Here is a 15,427-nt window from a genome sequence, read left to right on the forward strand (position 1 = left end):
ATTTATTATTACATTTTAAATTAGGTACAGTAGGCATGGTACACTAGGCAAATACAATATATTGAATGCAAATGAGGTCTCCCTAGTCAATGTGTCATGTACAGACTTTTTCATGTATTTACTCAATTGGATATGTTTCAATGTTTCTTATGTAAACTGCAAGGCTCCCTGGATAAGGATGTCTGCTCATAAATACATAATAATATCCTTGATAATAATGGAAACTTTTAAACATATTCAGTTTTGTATACATTACAGAGAAAGAACAAGTTTTCCATGTTTATATTTTAATAATGAAAGAATGAGAGATGCCACCCATCGCTGTGTTAATCTTAGCTGCATCACTACAGAAATAGTTTATTTCAAACCCTTCCTCCTCAATGAAGCTTGAGTTCCCAAAGCTGGAGAAGTTTGAGGTCTGAAAATCTCTGTTAATTAATTGCACCGAGGCTTGAATTCGTTAAGGGTGAAACTGAGGAAATTTTTTTTTATCCTGAACCACTTTTTTTTTTTTCTCTAAGATTGTGAAGATTCTGTTTCTAGGTGTTACCATAGCAATGAAGATCTGTTTTGGTGAGCCAGACTCATAAATAAGCAAAGTTCTACTTTTGTGTTGCTGCAATGCAATGCACACCAACAACAGAGGCTAAATTAGGTTTCTGCACCTAGTTTTTAAAGATGCTCCTCAGGCAGTATATGATGTGTTTCACGTTTTGCGCAGTCTTTCTGTCACTTTTTAGACTGGGACACTTCTCTCTATTTTAGGCAAAGACCCAAATAATGGATTTTGCTTATCTCATATAATCCTACAGAAGCATTTGTGAATGGAATTAGAGGGCAAATTCATAATCCTTGCTTGAGAGAATTAGGATAATAAATTGGTCTGTAAGGTTTAAATAACAAACAAACGATTGAATTTGTCGACAGCCAACTGAGCAGAACGAAATGTTGTCATGAGAGGATGAAAGGTGAAAAGGAAAAGTTGAAGAAGCTGCCTATCTCATTCAAGTGGAAAACTTGCTTTTGTTTTTTCCAAAATAGGAATACAATAAATACAGTTACAAAATGAGTCTACAGTCTATATGCCTTGCACTACCCAGTATGCCACTGTTGTACTGGGAAGTACTCTTTGGAGTATTTCACTTCTTCCAGCACACTACCCCTGTGAGGGTGGCTTCCAAACTAGCAATAAGAAAAAGGTGCACCCCAGCTGTTCTGTTTGAAAGAGAAATAGGTCAGAAGGATTTGCCTTTGTTTGTTTCAGCCAGAGCCGGGGAGAGCTGTGTGTGAGGTGCGTGTCAGTGTCGAGTCCCCCACCCTACGGAGAGCTGCACCAGACAGCAGGCTGGAAGTGAAATTGGAGAGGTGGCAGGCTGCTAGAACAACCCCTGCAGGTAAGGAGCCGCACAAAGCCAGGAATGAGGGGCCACTCCCATACTGAGCCTTAAATTCTTAAAAATCATAGGGAGCCCCCCAAAAAATAGTTTTTTCCAATACTCATAGCAGAAACAATCCACCACTACACCACAATACCATATAATGCAATACAGTTCAGTGCAATGCAGATGTTTGCTGAGGTGTTGTACAAAATGCTTGGGGCTTGTAAGCGCCGGGGGGTGGAAAGCATTTTAATGACAAGCTGAAATGCACTTCACATATCTATAAATCCTTGGCAATTGCCCTGAGAGAAAAGAGAAAGAATACACAAGAGCAGTCATACTTTGTATCCTTTTAGCCCTGCATCAGAGAAGTTAACGTGTTAATGGGGACTTACGCTGTTCTTATGTTATGCAGAAGCTGCGCCCTGCCCAGCAGAGAAAGAAGACAAACTGCAGTCTGGCAAAGATTCTCCACTGTCTGTATCGCCGTCTGCTGCTGTGCTGGGGAAGCCGTCCTGGATGGAGCTAGCGAAGAAGAAATCACAGGCGTGGAGCGACAAGACCATGGACTGAGATTCCTGTCAAGACACAGCCCAGCTCTATGCCCTGCCCACAATCCCCAGCTGTATGCACACCCTGCCGCCAGTGGCACTCTGGGTAGTCTGTATGCAAGGATGCCACAGACCGCCGAGAGAGACGCATCTTTGCCAGGGTTAATGCATTGGAGCGCTAGACCTCCCTCCGTTTCTATCACTAGTGGGTGAAAGGCACCGAAACACTTTAGTTAATGTGAAAAGGCCTCGCTTTTTTTGAGCAAAAGCCATGCACAATTCTAATCAGGTCAATTCAGAAAAGCTTCATATCTGGAGTGTTGGGCAGCAGCAATCACAGCTAGATGGTGCCACAAGAAATGGGGGCAAGCCTGCAGTGAAAAACCAACCTGGGCTATATATATTATTTTCGATTGTGGAACTGCCACAATTTTTGTTAGATTGAGAAAAAAAGAGAGTGTCTACCTTAAACTCCAATCAATTGAATTGGTGTAGTACTCGCTTTAGGCCATTACTAATAATGTACTGAAAGCACATCCAAAGTCCCTGAGAAGGAAGACATCGCTGACAGTTCCATAACATAACCTGCAGTCTGGATTTGGTGATAGTTGGGGGATAATTCTGGAGCAGTCTGAAAACAACAAAATGCAGGCTGTTTAGCATGTTAATAAGATTATATTCCCCCTGCAAATCAAATGCAGCTTTCTGCATTTAACTGGGAGAGCATAATATTTAGCATAAATGATGAAGCAAAGTTATGTTCCACAGTTTTTTGTTACAGATCCTGTATCGACAGAAGTAACAGACCAGCTGCTCTTGACTATTAGCAGTCACTAACCTACAGCTATGAGGGAGTCTATGAAACAATGACCTACTCATAAAGGTATGACCAGTGTGAAACAAATACCATTCACTAAATGGTAGTTTTGATAAATACAGAACAATATAAAAGGTTTACAAAATCAGTAGTGTTATCAGATGCTGGGTATGTCTATCCTGGTATTTTTGCACATCCACTTCAATACTGAACCACTGTACAAATATTTTATTTGAAAAGGATGTTGGACAATTGAAGCCCTGTGTTTTGGAACAGGCTGAACAAGAATCCTGGTTAACCAAGCTGTGTTGATGCCCATATGATTTAGAGGGAAATAATCTTAATTTGTACATGATTTAATACTATGTCAGCTGGAACCAGTGTAGATTTTACAAGGAAAAAGTGTAGACTTGAATTGGCATCACTGTTTTATAGCATTGTCATGGCACCTCATTACTCCAGAACTTGTAACACAGACAGCAGCAGCATTAATCTCTTGCATATGAACTAATTAATACAAATTTTGGGAAAACGAGCATATATACCTCATTTGACAGAGGTCCAAATACTCGTCTTTGAGCGAACACTCAAGGGTGATCAATATTGTACTCATGATGTAATCTCACAGGTATGTCGGGGGGGACACAGGGACACCTTCTGTAAAATACCACATTGTTTTCCAACACTTCTCAAGTAAACAGATCTGAGAACGCCCTGTGTCTGCTTTGTGATTTTTATTCCATTCCAGGTTGGTGAGCAGTTGGTCAGATCTGTCTCAAAAAGAAAAACTATGTACCCACACATCTAGTGTACATGGCTTTTACTACGCATCTGCTATACTTTTTGTGTGGTTTGCTTTGCATATAATTTCCATATCGTACTAAACACCTTTTTTGGTGTTAACTTTAGAAATATGATACTGTAAATCAGCCAAGAGGTAGCTTTGAATTAGTAGCTGTGAATGTTTAGAGAGTGTAAGAGACCAAATTCAGACAGGTGTTCATGGATAAATCACAGCATTGTAGCAGAAATTACAGTACTAAAAACTGCCACTGCACTTCTTTTCTTTCCCCTGAATGTGCTGTTATATTAAGCCATCTCCCAATATATGTTGAAATAACAATCGCCTGTTAGTGGTAACTGCGTTAGAGGAAAATACGATTTTATTTTGTACGATTCAGCTGCCCAAGAAACCCATCTGTTTTGCTGTGCAAGTTCAAATTGTACATTTAAATGTGTCACGTTTGCCAAATGTCACAGCTTTGTTTCCCACCCACTAGTCAAATTACAGTAGGCCAGCTGGATAGTGGATTTTAAATGGCCCCTGCAGCTCCAGCAAGATGTTCATAACAGTGAGAGTACAGGCATTAAAACTGTACACTGAGTACAGTTCATGGACAATTAAACAATGTATTGCCCTGTAGAACATGCTATTGACTTACTAGGTGCTTTTTATTTTCTGCTGCTGCTTTTTTTTTTTTTTTTTTTAAGATAGGAATGTTAGAGCCCAAATATGTGACTTATGTAGTGGCCCTTGGCAGCCACAATTCAGATGCCACTTGGGAAGGTTTATAACTTTATAAGCCACGCTGACAGGAACTTAGATGTCAAATTATACAAATGGCAGTAGTAGTAATTGCTGAAAGTGTACACATCTGATTATATTTAATGTAACAGAGAACTCCCTTATGCAAAACCAATTCCTTTGCATGCACATTATTAAAATAGGCTAAATGAAGTTTTTTTTTTAAATAATTCAACAAATCATACAAATATGACTTGTTGTAATACAAACTCCCTGCTATCCAGTTACACAACAGACCTCTAAAGCTCCTTAACGTCCCGTCAACCCCGACAGAAGTTGGAGCAGATTAAATGTTAGTAAACAGCAGGAGGACGAGCTGTGTTTGAGTTGCAAACCGTTGCTGTTCGCCCGGGAGGTGGTGCCATCTTCCAGCTGTCGGCATTAGCGACAGCGCTCCGTGCATAAGCGCTGTCTGGAGCTTCAGGCGCTGTATCATGGGCTACGAAAAGCCGCGCACGATGACAGAACCGCAGCGTGTTTTCTTCGCGAGGCTTAACCTGGTTTTGGCCGTGCTGGTCACGCTGCTGTGCGTGGGGGAGAGCTATGTCATCCTGAACTCCGTGTCCTGGGCTGTGACCAGCGAGGTGGAGGAGGAAATCGACGCTTCTTCAAACGAGGACGCGGCCCCGGCTCTCCTGGAAGACACCGGCAGTATCTGGAAGCAGTCCTACCCGGCCGCCGTGTACAAGGAGGATGCGGAGCGGCGAGGTGCGCCGAGGACAGCGAGCGCCAAGCAGCTGTCCTCCCCGTCCAGGATGTTCTCCTACCGCAGAGAGGGGCTGAAGGCGACGGACTCCGCAGCGCCTCCGCCGCATGAGGAGGCGGAGAGGACAGCCCGTTACCTGGCGCATCACAGCAGCTGGGGCTTTCTGGCTACCATTTCCACACAGCAGAAGGTAAACATTAGGAGTAATCCGTGCATTTATACTAGTTTTGTGTCGATGAACAATATGGGGAGAAGGTTGTTTGTTTACAGCTGCATAGCAGGTGCAAACGTTACGAAAACATATGCAAAGCACAGGTATGGCAAATGACCGGGTTACTGTCCACCAGTACTACATTTGTTTAACTAGTCAAACTAACAATACAAACGGTTAATTTTGATTTTTTATTTACAGTTGTGGCATTAGGCTATATCACTGCATTGCATTATTGCATCTGGGTCTAAATGTAATGGAGCCTATAAAACAATCTAAACATTGTCAAAGAATACAGTACTGTACACTGTACATTTTTTATTATTGATTATAATATGAATTAATTGCGTTACAGTGAAATAAACCATTAATTATTCAATTCATCGTTGGTCAGTGTATGAAGTTTTAATTGAACACAACATTGACATGCAATTGCTTTTGGGTTATGTGTCCATATACATACATATAGCCTATATATGGCACGGTGGTTAGCACTGGTTCCTGGGACCCATGTTGGATTGTGGCCTTGGGTGTCTGCCATAGTGGAGTTTGCATGTTCTTCCCATATCAGCATAGGTCTTTTCCATGTGCTTCTGTTTCCTTCCACTTACAAAAGACTTGTAGCTGGATGTCACAGTTTTGGCATTTGAGCAGGTGCTTGGAGTATGTCAATGCCCAGTGTTCTCTCGTGTTGCTCAGATTCAAGGTTTGCCATTCGGAAATATTTTCTCTGTGAGCGACGGCCCCCTGGACAACGGCACAGGGACACCGTACTTTTACGTCACTGCCATGGATAACAGCGTGGTGGACCTTAGGAGCAACCCGGCAGCCTCGCTCACCCTCTCCGAGGCAGAGAGTGAATACTGCAGGTATGGTTGTGTGCCTTAGTGTCCAACATCACCAACTGTGTAGTTTGCAAAGGGAATTAGATAAGAAAGTTGTAAAATGATTTTTAAAGCCTGGTTTTATATCTCGGTATCACTTCAGTTTAACTATAAAGAGGCAGCAATTTGATAATCATACATTTATATACACCCTTTGAAAGGAGGTCATTCTGAGAACCAGATTAAGTTTTAGAAACTGAGAGTTCAATTAAGTAATTGAGATTTTGGTTGGAACACAAACCACAAGGGCAGGGGGAGCCTAGGACCTGGATTGAGAAGCAGTGCTCTGGAGGCAGACAGCAGGCCAACTCTCCAACCCTAAGGTCTGATGCTTTTTCCCTCCAGTCTGTGTGTGGGCAGTGACTATTAGACCGTGGACAGCTCTGTAGTTCTGCCTGAGCATTTTCTTCTCCCACACATTGCACAGCTAATCTTTGAGCTTCTATATAAAGAATGCCAGATGAGAGGTGAACTGCTTGTTTTTTAAGTGCCTGTTGAGCTTCAGATTGTATTGCATATGTTTATGTTGAGTCCTTTGGCTATTGCCTGGGTTCTTCTTGCAGGGACAACTTGATTGATCCTCAAGACCCCAGGTGTGCCAGGTTGACTCTGACTGGCAGGATGGTGGCAGTGGAAGTCAAGGAGGTTGACTTTGCAAAGGAAGCTCTGTTCTCCAGGTCAGGGGCCAGGTGACTTTGAATAATTCTAGGGGGGAAGTTAAGGGCCATATTTGTTATTTATTTTATTTTTCTGACAAGTACAGAGGTCATGGCAATGTCCAGGTAGCGGCCTAGCAAGGGCTTAATTATGATGCCCTAAGATTTTGCTGATTATTTACAAATGTGGTACATAATTGTAAGTACGTCCCTCAAGATGGCAGAATAGAGACCATATGCTATCCATCTGTTATTCCAAACAGCCAGTTTTAAAACATAACAAAACATAAGCCAATATTAAAAAGAAAGCTGGTAACAAATGTTCAACTTCTGTTAACACTGCAGAAGACAAACATTGAACTGTTTCTAATCAACAGCTTAATCTGTTTGTTACTAAGTTGAGTTTCAAAAAAGGAATGGCTGTGACGCATAGAACTTTATTTTGAAATATCCAAATTTCGCAATGTATTTTCATGAGATCAAACTTTGTCCGCACCCTTTATCCGAGAGATTTGAGAGAAGATACCGTGCTTTTGAAACCTTTTTAAAATACTGCTTTGCCTTGCAGGCACCCTCAGATGAAGAAGTGGCCCATTGGACACCATTTTTTCTTCATGAAGCTCCAAATCGAGCAGGTGTGGCTCCAGAACTGGTTTGGAGGGATTTTCCTAATACCCCTGGAGGAGTACTTCCAAGCAAGCCCCTAATTCCATATCTCTCTCCTCATATGTGGTTTATGGAGATCTTGGTTCTTTCAACACCTGTGTGGAGTAGGCATGGTTTAGATATAGCAGTTCACTGGCACCTTGTATTCTTGATCCAGAATTACTTTTATTTAACAGAGAAAGAGGGATTGATTAGTGGTGGTTCTCTTAGGCCACCTAGATAACCCCAACCTGTTATTAAGAGCTATGACTGTTATGAGCTCTGACACACAATGCTTTTCTCTGTCTCTGCTGGGAATAACATTTAGCATTCATATGTCAGGATTACCAGAAATAGGTCTGTTTTGCCACAAAGACTTTTGAGAAAAGGAGAGCTTTTATTCTATACATTTGGGTGACCAGATATGCCACCTGTGTAAAGAAATATTTATTTCAGTTGCGAGTTTCTAATTCTTGTATACATTCAGTAGTATTTACCTTATTGTGACACCATACTACATTTCAGTTGTCTAAAAAAAAAAAAAAAAAAAAGAATTGTATTCAAGGTGCAGAGCTGTACTGTATTTCTGGCCCTATACTTATGAGACTTAATACCAATCAGCCATGACTACAGAAAATCACCTGTAGGTGGGCCTACAGATCACTGAGGCCAACTGAAGTCCTACAAGACTTGGTCTGCTCCTTTCAGCTAGCCAAACACAACAGTCTCTCCTCCCAGTGTTTCAGTATTACTCCAGTTCACAGCCACTAATAGGTATTCAGAGTGGATGGTAAAAGTCTTCAAATTCTTTGCCAAACATCCACCCACTCCTGCCGGCTTCACTCCAGCAGACCGTGTCCAGAACAGATCAGAAGGCATTTTGGATACCCAACCACTGCGAAATAAGGACAGCCTGTCTTCAAGGCAATGAAGATGTGGTAGTCTGAGTACACAGTGCTGCTCATTCAATCAGTCTTTCTGTTATTTTATATATATATATATATATATATATATATATATAGGTGGGAACAGTATCAAAGCACTTTACAGTGAGGTTTCATGGCTGTTTTAATCAATTACAGTTCACTTACTCCTGTACTTAAATATGTATGTTTCTTGCTTCGTCTAGAATCTCCGACTTTGATAAAACACAGATCAGATTTCAGCAGCATTTGTAGTAGCAGCTTCAGCAAATCAAAACTGACAGCAGGAATCTAACAGGGGACCATGTTCAGTGACCAGCAATCCAATTACAACCCTATCATGTAGAGTTGAGAATTGCTTCATCCAGCCAAGTAGGTGAATGGTAGCAGACCCCTTAGTGTTGTGGCAGTACGACCAAATGACACAGAATGGCAAAGTATTGAAGCCTGAGGACTGTCCTCTCTCAGACAGTGAATTCAAGGAGCTCATGATCCTTAGATAAAATACACAGCAAGCTTAATGAAATTAAGTCATGGTGGCCCTGTTTTTTATGTGAACAAATCAAAGTTATGCAGTTTGTTTCTACATTAATGAGCCTGAGGTTAACTAGAATATGTAAACCTGTGCTATGGCAGCATACTTGTGATTGCAATTTGGCAAACTTGCCTCTAATTATAGTTTCAGCTTCTGAAACAGCTGTAATTTAATGTGAGGGTATAATTGCCCCTCAGGTTTGGGTTAAAGCAATTCATCACTAATCATCTTAAATCTGTTATTACCTGGACCCCTATAAACACCTCTGCAGCAGCAGGTGTGAAACTCAGTCCTGGCTTCAGTGATCCAGTTCTGCACTTACCCTGCAATGAGTTGGCACTTGTGTTGGACACAACAAAAAGGATTAAGCACTACTTATTTTATAACATACATCTGAATGTTTGGTTTAACATTATTTTATATGGAACCACAGCTTTAAATTATTGTAAGATTGGATTAGAGTATTTTAACATTAAAAAAAATGCATCCATACTGTTTCCCAAGTACACATATATATGCTATATATAATGTTGATTTGTAGCATTTTTAGCTTGGCTGGGTTTTAGTCAAATGAACAACATGGCATATGCGTTGAACAATCGATTGCTGTATAGTTTTTGCTATTGATTCAACTGTAAGCTTGTTTCGCTAAGAATAATGAATTTACAACTCACTCGTTGATTGGTGTGCATGAACCTCAAACCAAATGAATGGAAAATACCCTGTGGCGGCGTACTGGTATTTAGTCATAATAATAACTTATGCCACTGCTGTGATTCAGTTGAGTGATGTTCAATCGAATAACGAATGAATACTCTCTCTCCAAGGTCACAAAAAGAAGACACTGCAATTATGTTGAGATGATTGTGTGTGTGGCACCAATGAAGTGTGAACACAATAATATGAATGCCTTAAAAAATGTTTGCTTGTTTTGTTGCTCTTTTAACATTCTTTTTTTTTTTACTCCTGCATTGGTTTTAATTGAATACTTCTGGTAGCAACTGTATAGTTTCACAGACAAATGAAAGGAAGGTATTTGGCATGATGTGTTTATCAAGCAGCTATCTGTTTGTAAAGAGGATTCTTGAGAAATCCTAAACACCCTGGATCTATTAACATTGGTCTGTGTTGAGAAATGCTCTGTTTAGAGTCCACCATCTGTCTATCTTGCTCTTCCCATAGATGCTGTAATGTTCTGGTATGTGTTATGGGTCTGAAATGGTCTAGTGCATCCAATACTTGGTTATAGATCCAACACCTCCTCACATTTGCACACTAGAGAGTGATTTTTCTACTTGCCAGTTTTACATGGGAGAAGGTCTGTAAATATTATTATAGTGTCATTTTCCCACACATTGTTTAATTCCACACCAAATTCACCAGGGGGCTCTGCAGTCCTATCAGGAAGCAAAAGAGTTAATGCGTTTCTATAATCCCTCAAGTTTGGGTATAATTTAAATGTATTGTGTGTGAAGATAATTGCCGGAAATAGTCTGTTGAATCCTGTGCGCTGTACACAGGCTGTTATAATCATTGGCACTGTGTTGCCTTTCATTAGACCAGGCCTGTGAAAGCTGAGAGAGAGGGTCGCCATGACGTCTTTAGCAACAGCTTTAGGGAAACAGAAGACTCTCTGTGACCTCATGCTCGGCACAAAACTGGACACCCGTCCTGTGTCTAGAGTACGCTGACACCCCTGTCACGAGAGCCTTGCATTTCTTCCAGGAATAGGGCAATGCGCTTGACAACCCCTGCGTTACTCCTCGCTTACTCATAATGTAAATGCATTTTGAGTGCTACTGCTACAGCCCCCTATGTCTAGCAATGGTCCATATTCTTCAAACTGACAAACGCCCTACATGTCAAATTCTACAATGGTTACAGGAGCACTTACAGTACTGCATTTAACTTTTGTTTTTAATCAGATATTGTTCTTATTAGGATTCACATTTCACAAAACCTCACCACAAATGGGCTGAGGTGCAAATGCTGGCTCTGAATTTTAATTTACATTTTGAAGCAAGAAATCAACTTAAATGCCAAGTAAAGCCATCCTCATTTGTCTGGATTTAATGTAGTTAAGATCACTTACCCGGTTTAATTCTGCAAAACCAATTTCACTATTCTCTTACGAATAACTGGACAATCAAATGAAATTAGTTGTCAAAGAAGAATCAGATTAACCCGAAGTGAAATTAATGCAGGTGAATCTAGAATGTTCTGTGCCATTTCTGTAAAGATAGCCCTGCTCTGGCAATGCCCAATCTGCATGTAGTATATCTGTGTGTGTGTGTGTGTGTGTGTGTGTGTGTGTGTGTGTGTGTGTGTGTGTGTGTGTGTGTGTATGTGTGCGCGCATAACAAATATCCCAGGCCACCAGACTAATAGCTGATGAATGTGATGTGTATTACACTTGAAAATTACGCTATATAGAAATTAAACTGACTTGGGAATTGTTTGGTACAGTGTTGTTTGCACACAAAGTGGTATTACAATTTGTAGCTCAAATGCAGTTATTCTGTGGCCTCCAATGTCAAATTATTGCACTAAGGGAGAAAAAATGTAATCATGCTGGCCATTGGTATGAGACATTGGACGGACAAGCACAATTTGTACAAAACAAAACTATTAAAAGTCTACTGATTGACATATTTGTTTGGTGTCAAGGATCATTTATATAGTTTTCCCTAAGTTAATGCTTGTTTGTGCCCTGCTACGTGAAGACCAATTGAAATGTCTTTGTCACTGTATACCTAGGCTATGCACAGCTCACACACCCAGCCTAAGCTATCCTCAGCTGACCTCATTTCCCCCATTATTTGTACTGCAGTCCCACAGTATTGATTTACTTATCAAACGGAGACATTTGTATTGGGAAGAAGTGTAAACACGTGATGTTTTAAACTTAGTCACCCTATCTAGCATGCGTCTGTGGTCTATACAGTAAATGATTAAACGCATGATGCAAACCCTCAGTGCGTTTGAACTGAGCACGGCAACAATGATGCTTGCGGGGTCGAAATACCAACACGTCAGTCCTTTACACGTTGGTGCGCTAGCCACTGTAATTCAGGATTGAACCACGGGGAGGAGAGCTTGCATTTGAAGTTTGGACTGATCATATGCGTTTAGACCAGGACTCGGTGCGGATCTGTCATCCTGATCGCGCAACTCAATTGGATTTGGAATAATAATAATAAGATGCACTATAACTTCTGAGTGGTATATATTTGAATGTTTGCTTGTTTCCTTCCCCACACCAAACCCTAGCATGCACTGAAACCAAAACTACACGGGGAAGCAGGAACATGAGAGTGATTGACGGGGACGTTGGCCGTTATCGTGGCTGCCCATTGGCTGGCGGGAGAGCGGCAGCAACCAATGGGGTGGCACAGGAGGCGGGCGAAGGCAGCAGCCAATGGGAAGGCGCGGTGGGCGGCTGAAGGTAGATTGAGAGCGCAGAGTGTGGCACGGAGATGGAGACGGGGAGTCGGCGGACGCGGATCGCTGTGTAAAGCCTGTCGTCCCATCATTTCTCTTTCCACCGCAATTAGCGATTGGCAGCAGCGGGAGCAGATATCCAGGTGAGTCAGACGCAAAATGAGCGCCTACGCTGTAGAGCACACGCTCTCGCCTCGGACACCTCTCGTGTCGTTCAACGGTTTGTGTTATACTACACTTCCCCAACCAGCTCCACACTCTTGCGGCTGGTCTCGGAGTCGCTGCCGCTGATTGGGACCAGTGTAAGACCACTCCGCCTACAATAACACTGTGAAGCCAGCCCTTGATGTCTTAAGCGAAGCCTTTCTCTTTCACATCCCATTAGTTCATCTCGTTAACCTGCGCTAAGGGAAGGATATAGATAGCGTCCAAAAGAGGTCGGGGGACACGGGGGGGTTTCTTCAAGTTGTGTATAGACTCCATAGCACTGTCACACCTGACGCCCGGGTATGGAAACTAGACCTCGGCATACAAGCGGGCGACGTTGCCAACCGCGGCGGTGTGTGTTGCAGTTCCTAATGCACGTCTTCTCTGCAGGATTACGTCTGTAGCATCGAGGAAGTCACCGGGGAGCTCCGCGAAGTAAAGTGGTCCACATACCTGGGACCGGGTCCTTGTGTGGGGCTTGAATGGTCGTGTCCCCGGCCGTGGGGTTTGCTCTCGCCGCGGTGCGTGTCGTTGCGTGGGGGCTGTGGATGTGCCGGAGCCGGTGCTGTGCAGATGCTGAAATGAGATGAGGCTCAGACATGGAACTGTGGCGACTGCGATTATCTTCTTCACGTCTTTCCTCAGCCTGTCTTGGTACACAGCTTGGCAAAATGGAAAAGGTAAGGTCATTTGTTGATTATTAGTACTGCCACCAAAGCTTTATTTATAGCTAAATAATACGATACGGTAAGATAGAAGATAAGGTTTAACCTTCATCAAATATAGTGTTTCACAAATGCGTAGTTGCTAGTAAATGAGGTAGTTGCATTTTGTCTGATTTTGTATGGCAGCCCAATCAAACAGGCTACAATGATGCATTGAATGACCGGGGCTCCTCAAAATATAGAATTTATTTTGAATGCCACCTGTTATGCACCAGACTCGGATGTTACCGCGTTTGACAGTGTGTTTGCTTGTCGTAATCAATTGGTTTTATTTCTCACATTCTTGAATTCACCACAAACTCATGCAGTCATTTCTGACCTTTTTAAGTTATTGTCTTTCCGTTTTTGGCTGTGTAACTGCACTTATTTTAGAGTGGAGGTGTTGGTACTATATTGGTTCAATTCATGTGATGGACGATTTCATTTGGCATGTGGGAAAGCACAGTTCAATGGGCATCCAGTTCAAAGGCATTCTGATGCACGCACATGTTGAACAATGTGCATTATAGGTATGTCCATAGTTTAAAGAGCTGTGCGAGTTCACATTTTATATGCTGAATGGCTTACCTGTATGAGTTATTCTGCCTACTTTTTTCTTTTTACTGTAATGTTAATGTTGGTATTTTATTTTGGAAATTGGCCTGGAAAGCACAAGAGCATCTCATGAAGACATTCTGTGAGGAACGGGCTTGAGCTGTCATCCCGTGTGTGTGTTTTACAGGACAGTCTGATGTAAACAGTTTTGCTCTTCCTCTGGTTAATTCATCTGTGTTTCAGTTTTAAAACTCCATCTAACCTCATAATCCAGCTCTCCTTCAAGTCCACACACACACATGCATATAAAAGGGAGCAGTTGATTACTTGAAACACAGGTATTTACATTACATTACACTACATTAATTGTCATTTAGCAGACGCTCTTATCCAGGGCGACTTACAGTTGTACCCATTTATACAGCTGGGTATACCCATTTACCTTTGCTTTCTGTTCAGTTCGGGGTCTGCCCGCTTAATTTCTTTTCCCTACCTCTGTAGTAGGGCAGGTGGACTCTTCCATTTCTGGACATGAGTATAAATGCTTTACATACAGACAAGATGGGATCTTCCTTCTGCTGGTTAAGAGGAAGGGTCACTAGCATTTAGTGGTTCCTTTTGTGTTGTGCCTAATGCACTTTTTACTGTGATTCAGTTTTTCCAGTAGTGCTGGTTTCGTTTGTTTTGTTTTTCATAGTTTTTCTTTTCTGTGAATTTATGGGATCTTTTTGGTTCAAGAATGTTTTCTTGGATTGACTTTTCTGGATGCTAAAGTTAAAGTAAAATACTTTTTTCCATTGGAATCTTACAGTCTTTGCCTCAATTGTTACACCTTTCGTGGCTGCTTTCTACAATATCTAAGTGAACAGGTTTGGACAGTTATTATATTTAGTGGCAAGTCCATTCTCCATCACCTGGGACCTCACACATTCCTGTACTGTATATTGAAAAATACATTTCCCCTTGGGGTGCAGCATTTTCATTTTGTCTTGCAATATGTAATCTGTTAAGTGGCTCTGTTAATTTTGTGTTTCGGGGGAGAGAGCCAATGTAAGCACTTATGCCTCCAAGGTGCTTGTATTGTTTATTCCCTCTTGTGATATTACAATCATGTTCTGACCTTTTTACAAGCAGAGGGGATTCCCTAGAAGGTAGTTTGAGTTCTTGATTGCTACAGTGAATGACCATATGGCAATGTCAAGGCCCCTTTTTTTCCACTTTTAAGCTTTATTTTATTTTTTTATATAAAACACTAACTGTTGTCTTGCCCTTATACAAAACTGGATTTTAAAATGAACCTAGGTATTAGGACACGGGACAGCATGGCTTCTAGATTGTGCTGAGTTCCTAATAATGATAGTGAGTTTTACTGCATTTGTCTCTGAGGTGAAATCACAAGGATCTTCTCCAGGAGGATTAAAGAATCTGCCTAGATGTTGTGATCTGCAAAGCTTGTTCATATGTAACCATTTTATGTGTGAAAGGGCTAACCTCTAATTATTATTATTATTATTATTATTATTATTATTATTTTTATTTCTTGTAAGTTGCCCTGGATAAGGGCGTCTGCCAACAGAATGAATCAATACCATGCACTCGCATGAAACGTTGCTCAAGAAGAGTTATTT

The 15,427-nt window shown here is 41.5% G+C and overlaps 3 protein-coding genes across 12 annotated transcripts in view; all 3 read left to right on the plus strand.

The window, feature by feature from the left end:
* LOC136751371 (CRACD-like protein) overlaps positions 1-3,460 on the plus strand; it is a 46,913-nt gene extending 43,453 nt beyond the window's left edge. For all 6 annotated transcript variants that reach the window (XM_066706942.1, XM_066706943.1, XM_066706939.1 and 3 more), the window contains 2 exons: positions 1,265-1,394; positions 1,795-3,460. In XM_066706942.1, coding sequence (XP_066563039.1) covers positions 1,265-1,394; positions 1,795-1,952 — 288 coding nt within the window. In that variant the 3' untranslated portion in view covers positions 1,953-3,460. The remainder of the gene's footprint in view (positions 1-1,264; positions 1,395-1,794) is intronic.
* A 1,170-nt stretch (positions 3,461-4,630) lies between these two features.
* Positions 4,631-11,543, plus strand: creg2 (cellular repressor of E1A-stimulated genes 2). 2 transcript variants are annotated; one of them, XM_066706944.1, is made up of 4 exons: positions 4,631-5,228; positions 5,949-6,118; positions 6,697-6,810; positions 7,358-11,543. In XM_066706944.1, exons 1-4 carry the CDS (start codon positions 4,767-4,769, stop codon positions 7,494-7,496), a joined length of 885 nt encoding a protein of 294 aa, XP_066563041.1. In that variant the 5' UTR covers positions 4,631-4,766; the 3' UTR covers positions 7,497-11,543. The 2 variants fall into 2 exon arrangements, with proteins under 2 accessions (XP_066563041.1, XP_066563043.1); XM_066706946.1 differs by having other exon boundaries at positions 7,368-7,447.
* A 781-nt stretch (positions 11,544-12,324) lies between these two features.
* Positions 12,325-15,427, plus strand: part of mgat4a (alpha-1,3-mannosyl-glycoprotein 4-beta-N-acetylglucosaminyltransferase A) — an 87,953-nt gene continuing 84,850 nt past the window's right edge. For all 4 annotated transcript variants that reach the window (XR_010816998.1, XM_066706947.1, XM_066706949.1 and 1 more), the window contains exons 1-2: positions 12,325-12,476; positions 12,931-13,220. Coding sequence is in view for 3 of the 4 variants with exons in the window: in XM_066706947.1 (XP_066563044.1) it covers positions 13,127-13,220 (94 nt within the window). In the remaining variant the exon portion in view is untranslated. The remainder of the gene's footprint in view (positions 12,477-12,930; positions 13,221-15,427) is intronic.

This window comes from Amia ocellicauda, chromosome 6, assembly GCF_036373705.1.
Source record: "Amia ocellicauda isolate fAmiCal2 chromosome 6, fAmiCal2.hap1, whole genome shotgun sequence".
NCBI classification, from domain to species: Eukaryota; Metazoa; Chordata; class Actinopteri; order Amiiformes; family Amiidae; genus Amia; species Amia ocellicauda.

Coding starts and splice junctions, on each gene's coding strand:
- creg2 (XM_066706944.1), top strand. CDS start 4,767: ATGGGCTACGAAAAGCCGCGCACGATGACAGAACCGCAGCGTGTTTTC. Junction 5,229..5,948: donor CCATTTCCACACAGCAGAAG/GTAAACATTAGG, acceptor CGTGTTGCTCAG/ATTCAAGGTTTGCCATTCGG. Junction 6,119..6,696: donor GCAGAGAGTGAATACTGCAG/GTATGGTTGTGT, acceptor TTCTTCTTGCAG/GGACAACTTGATTGATCCTC.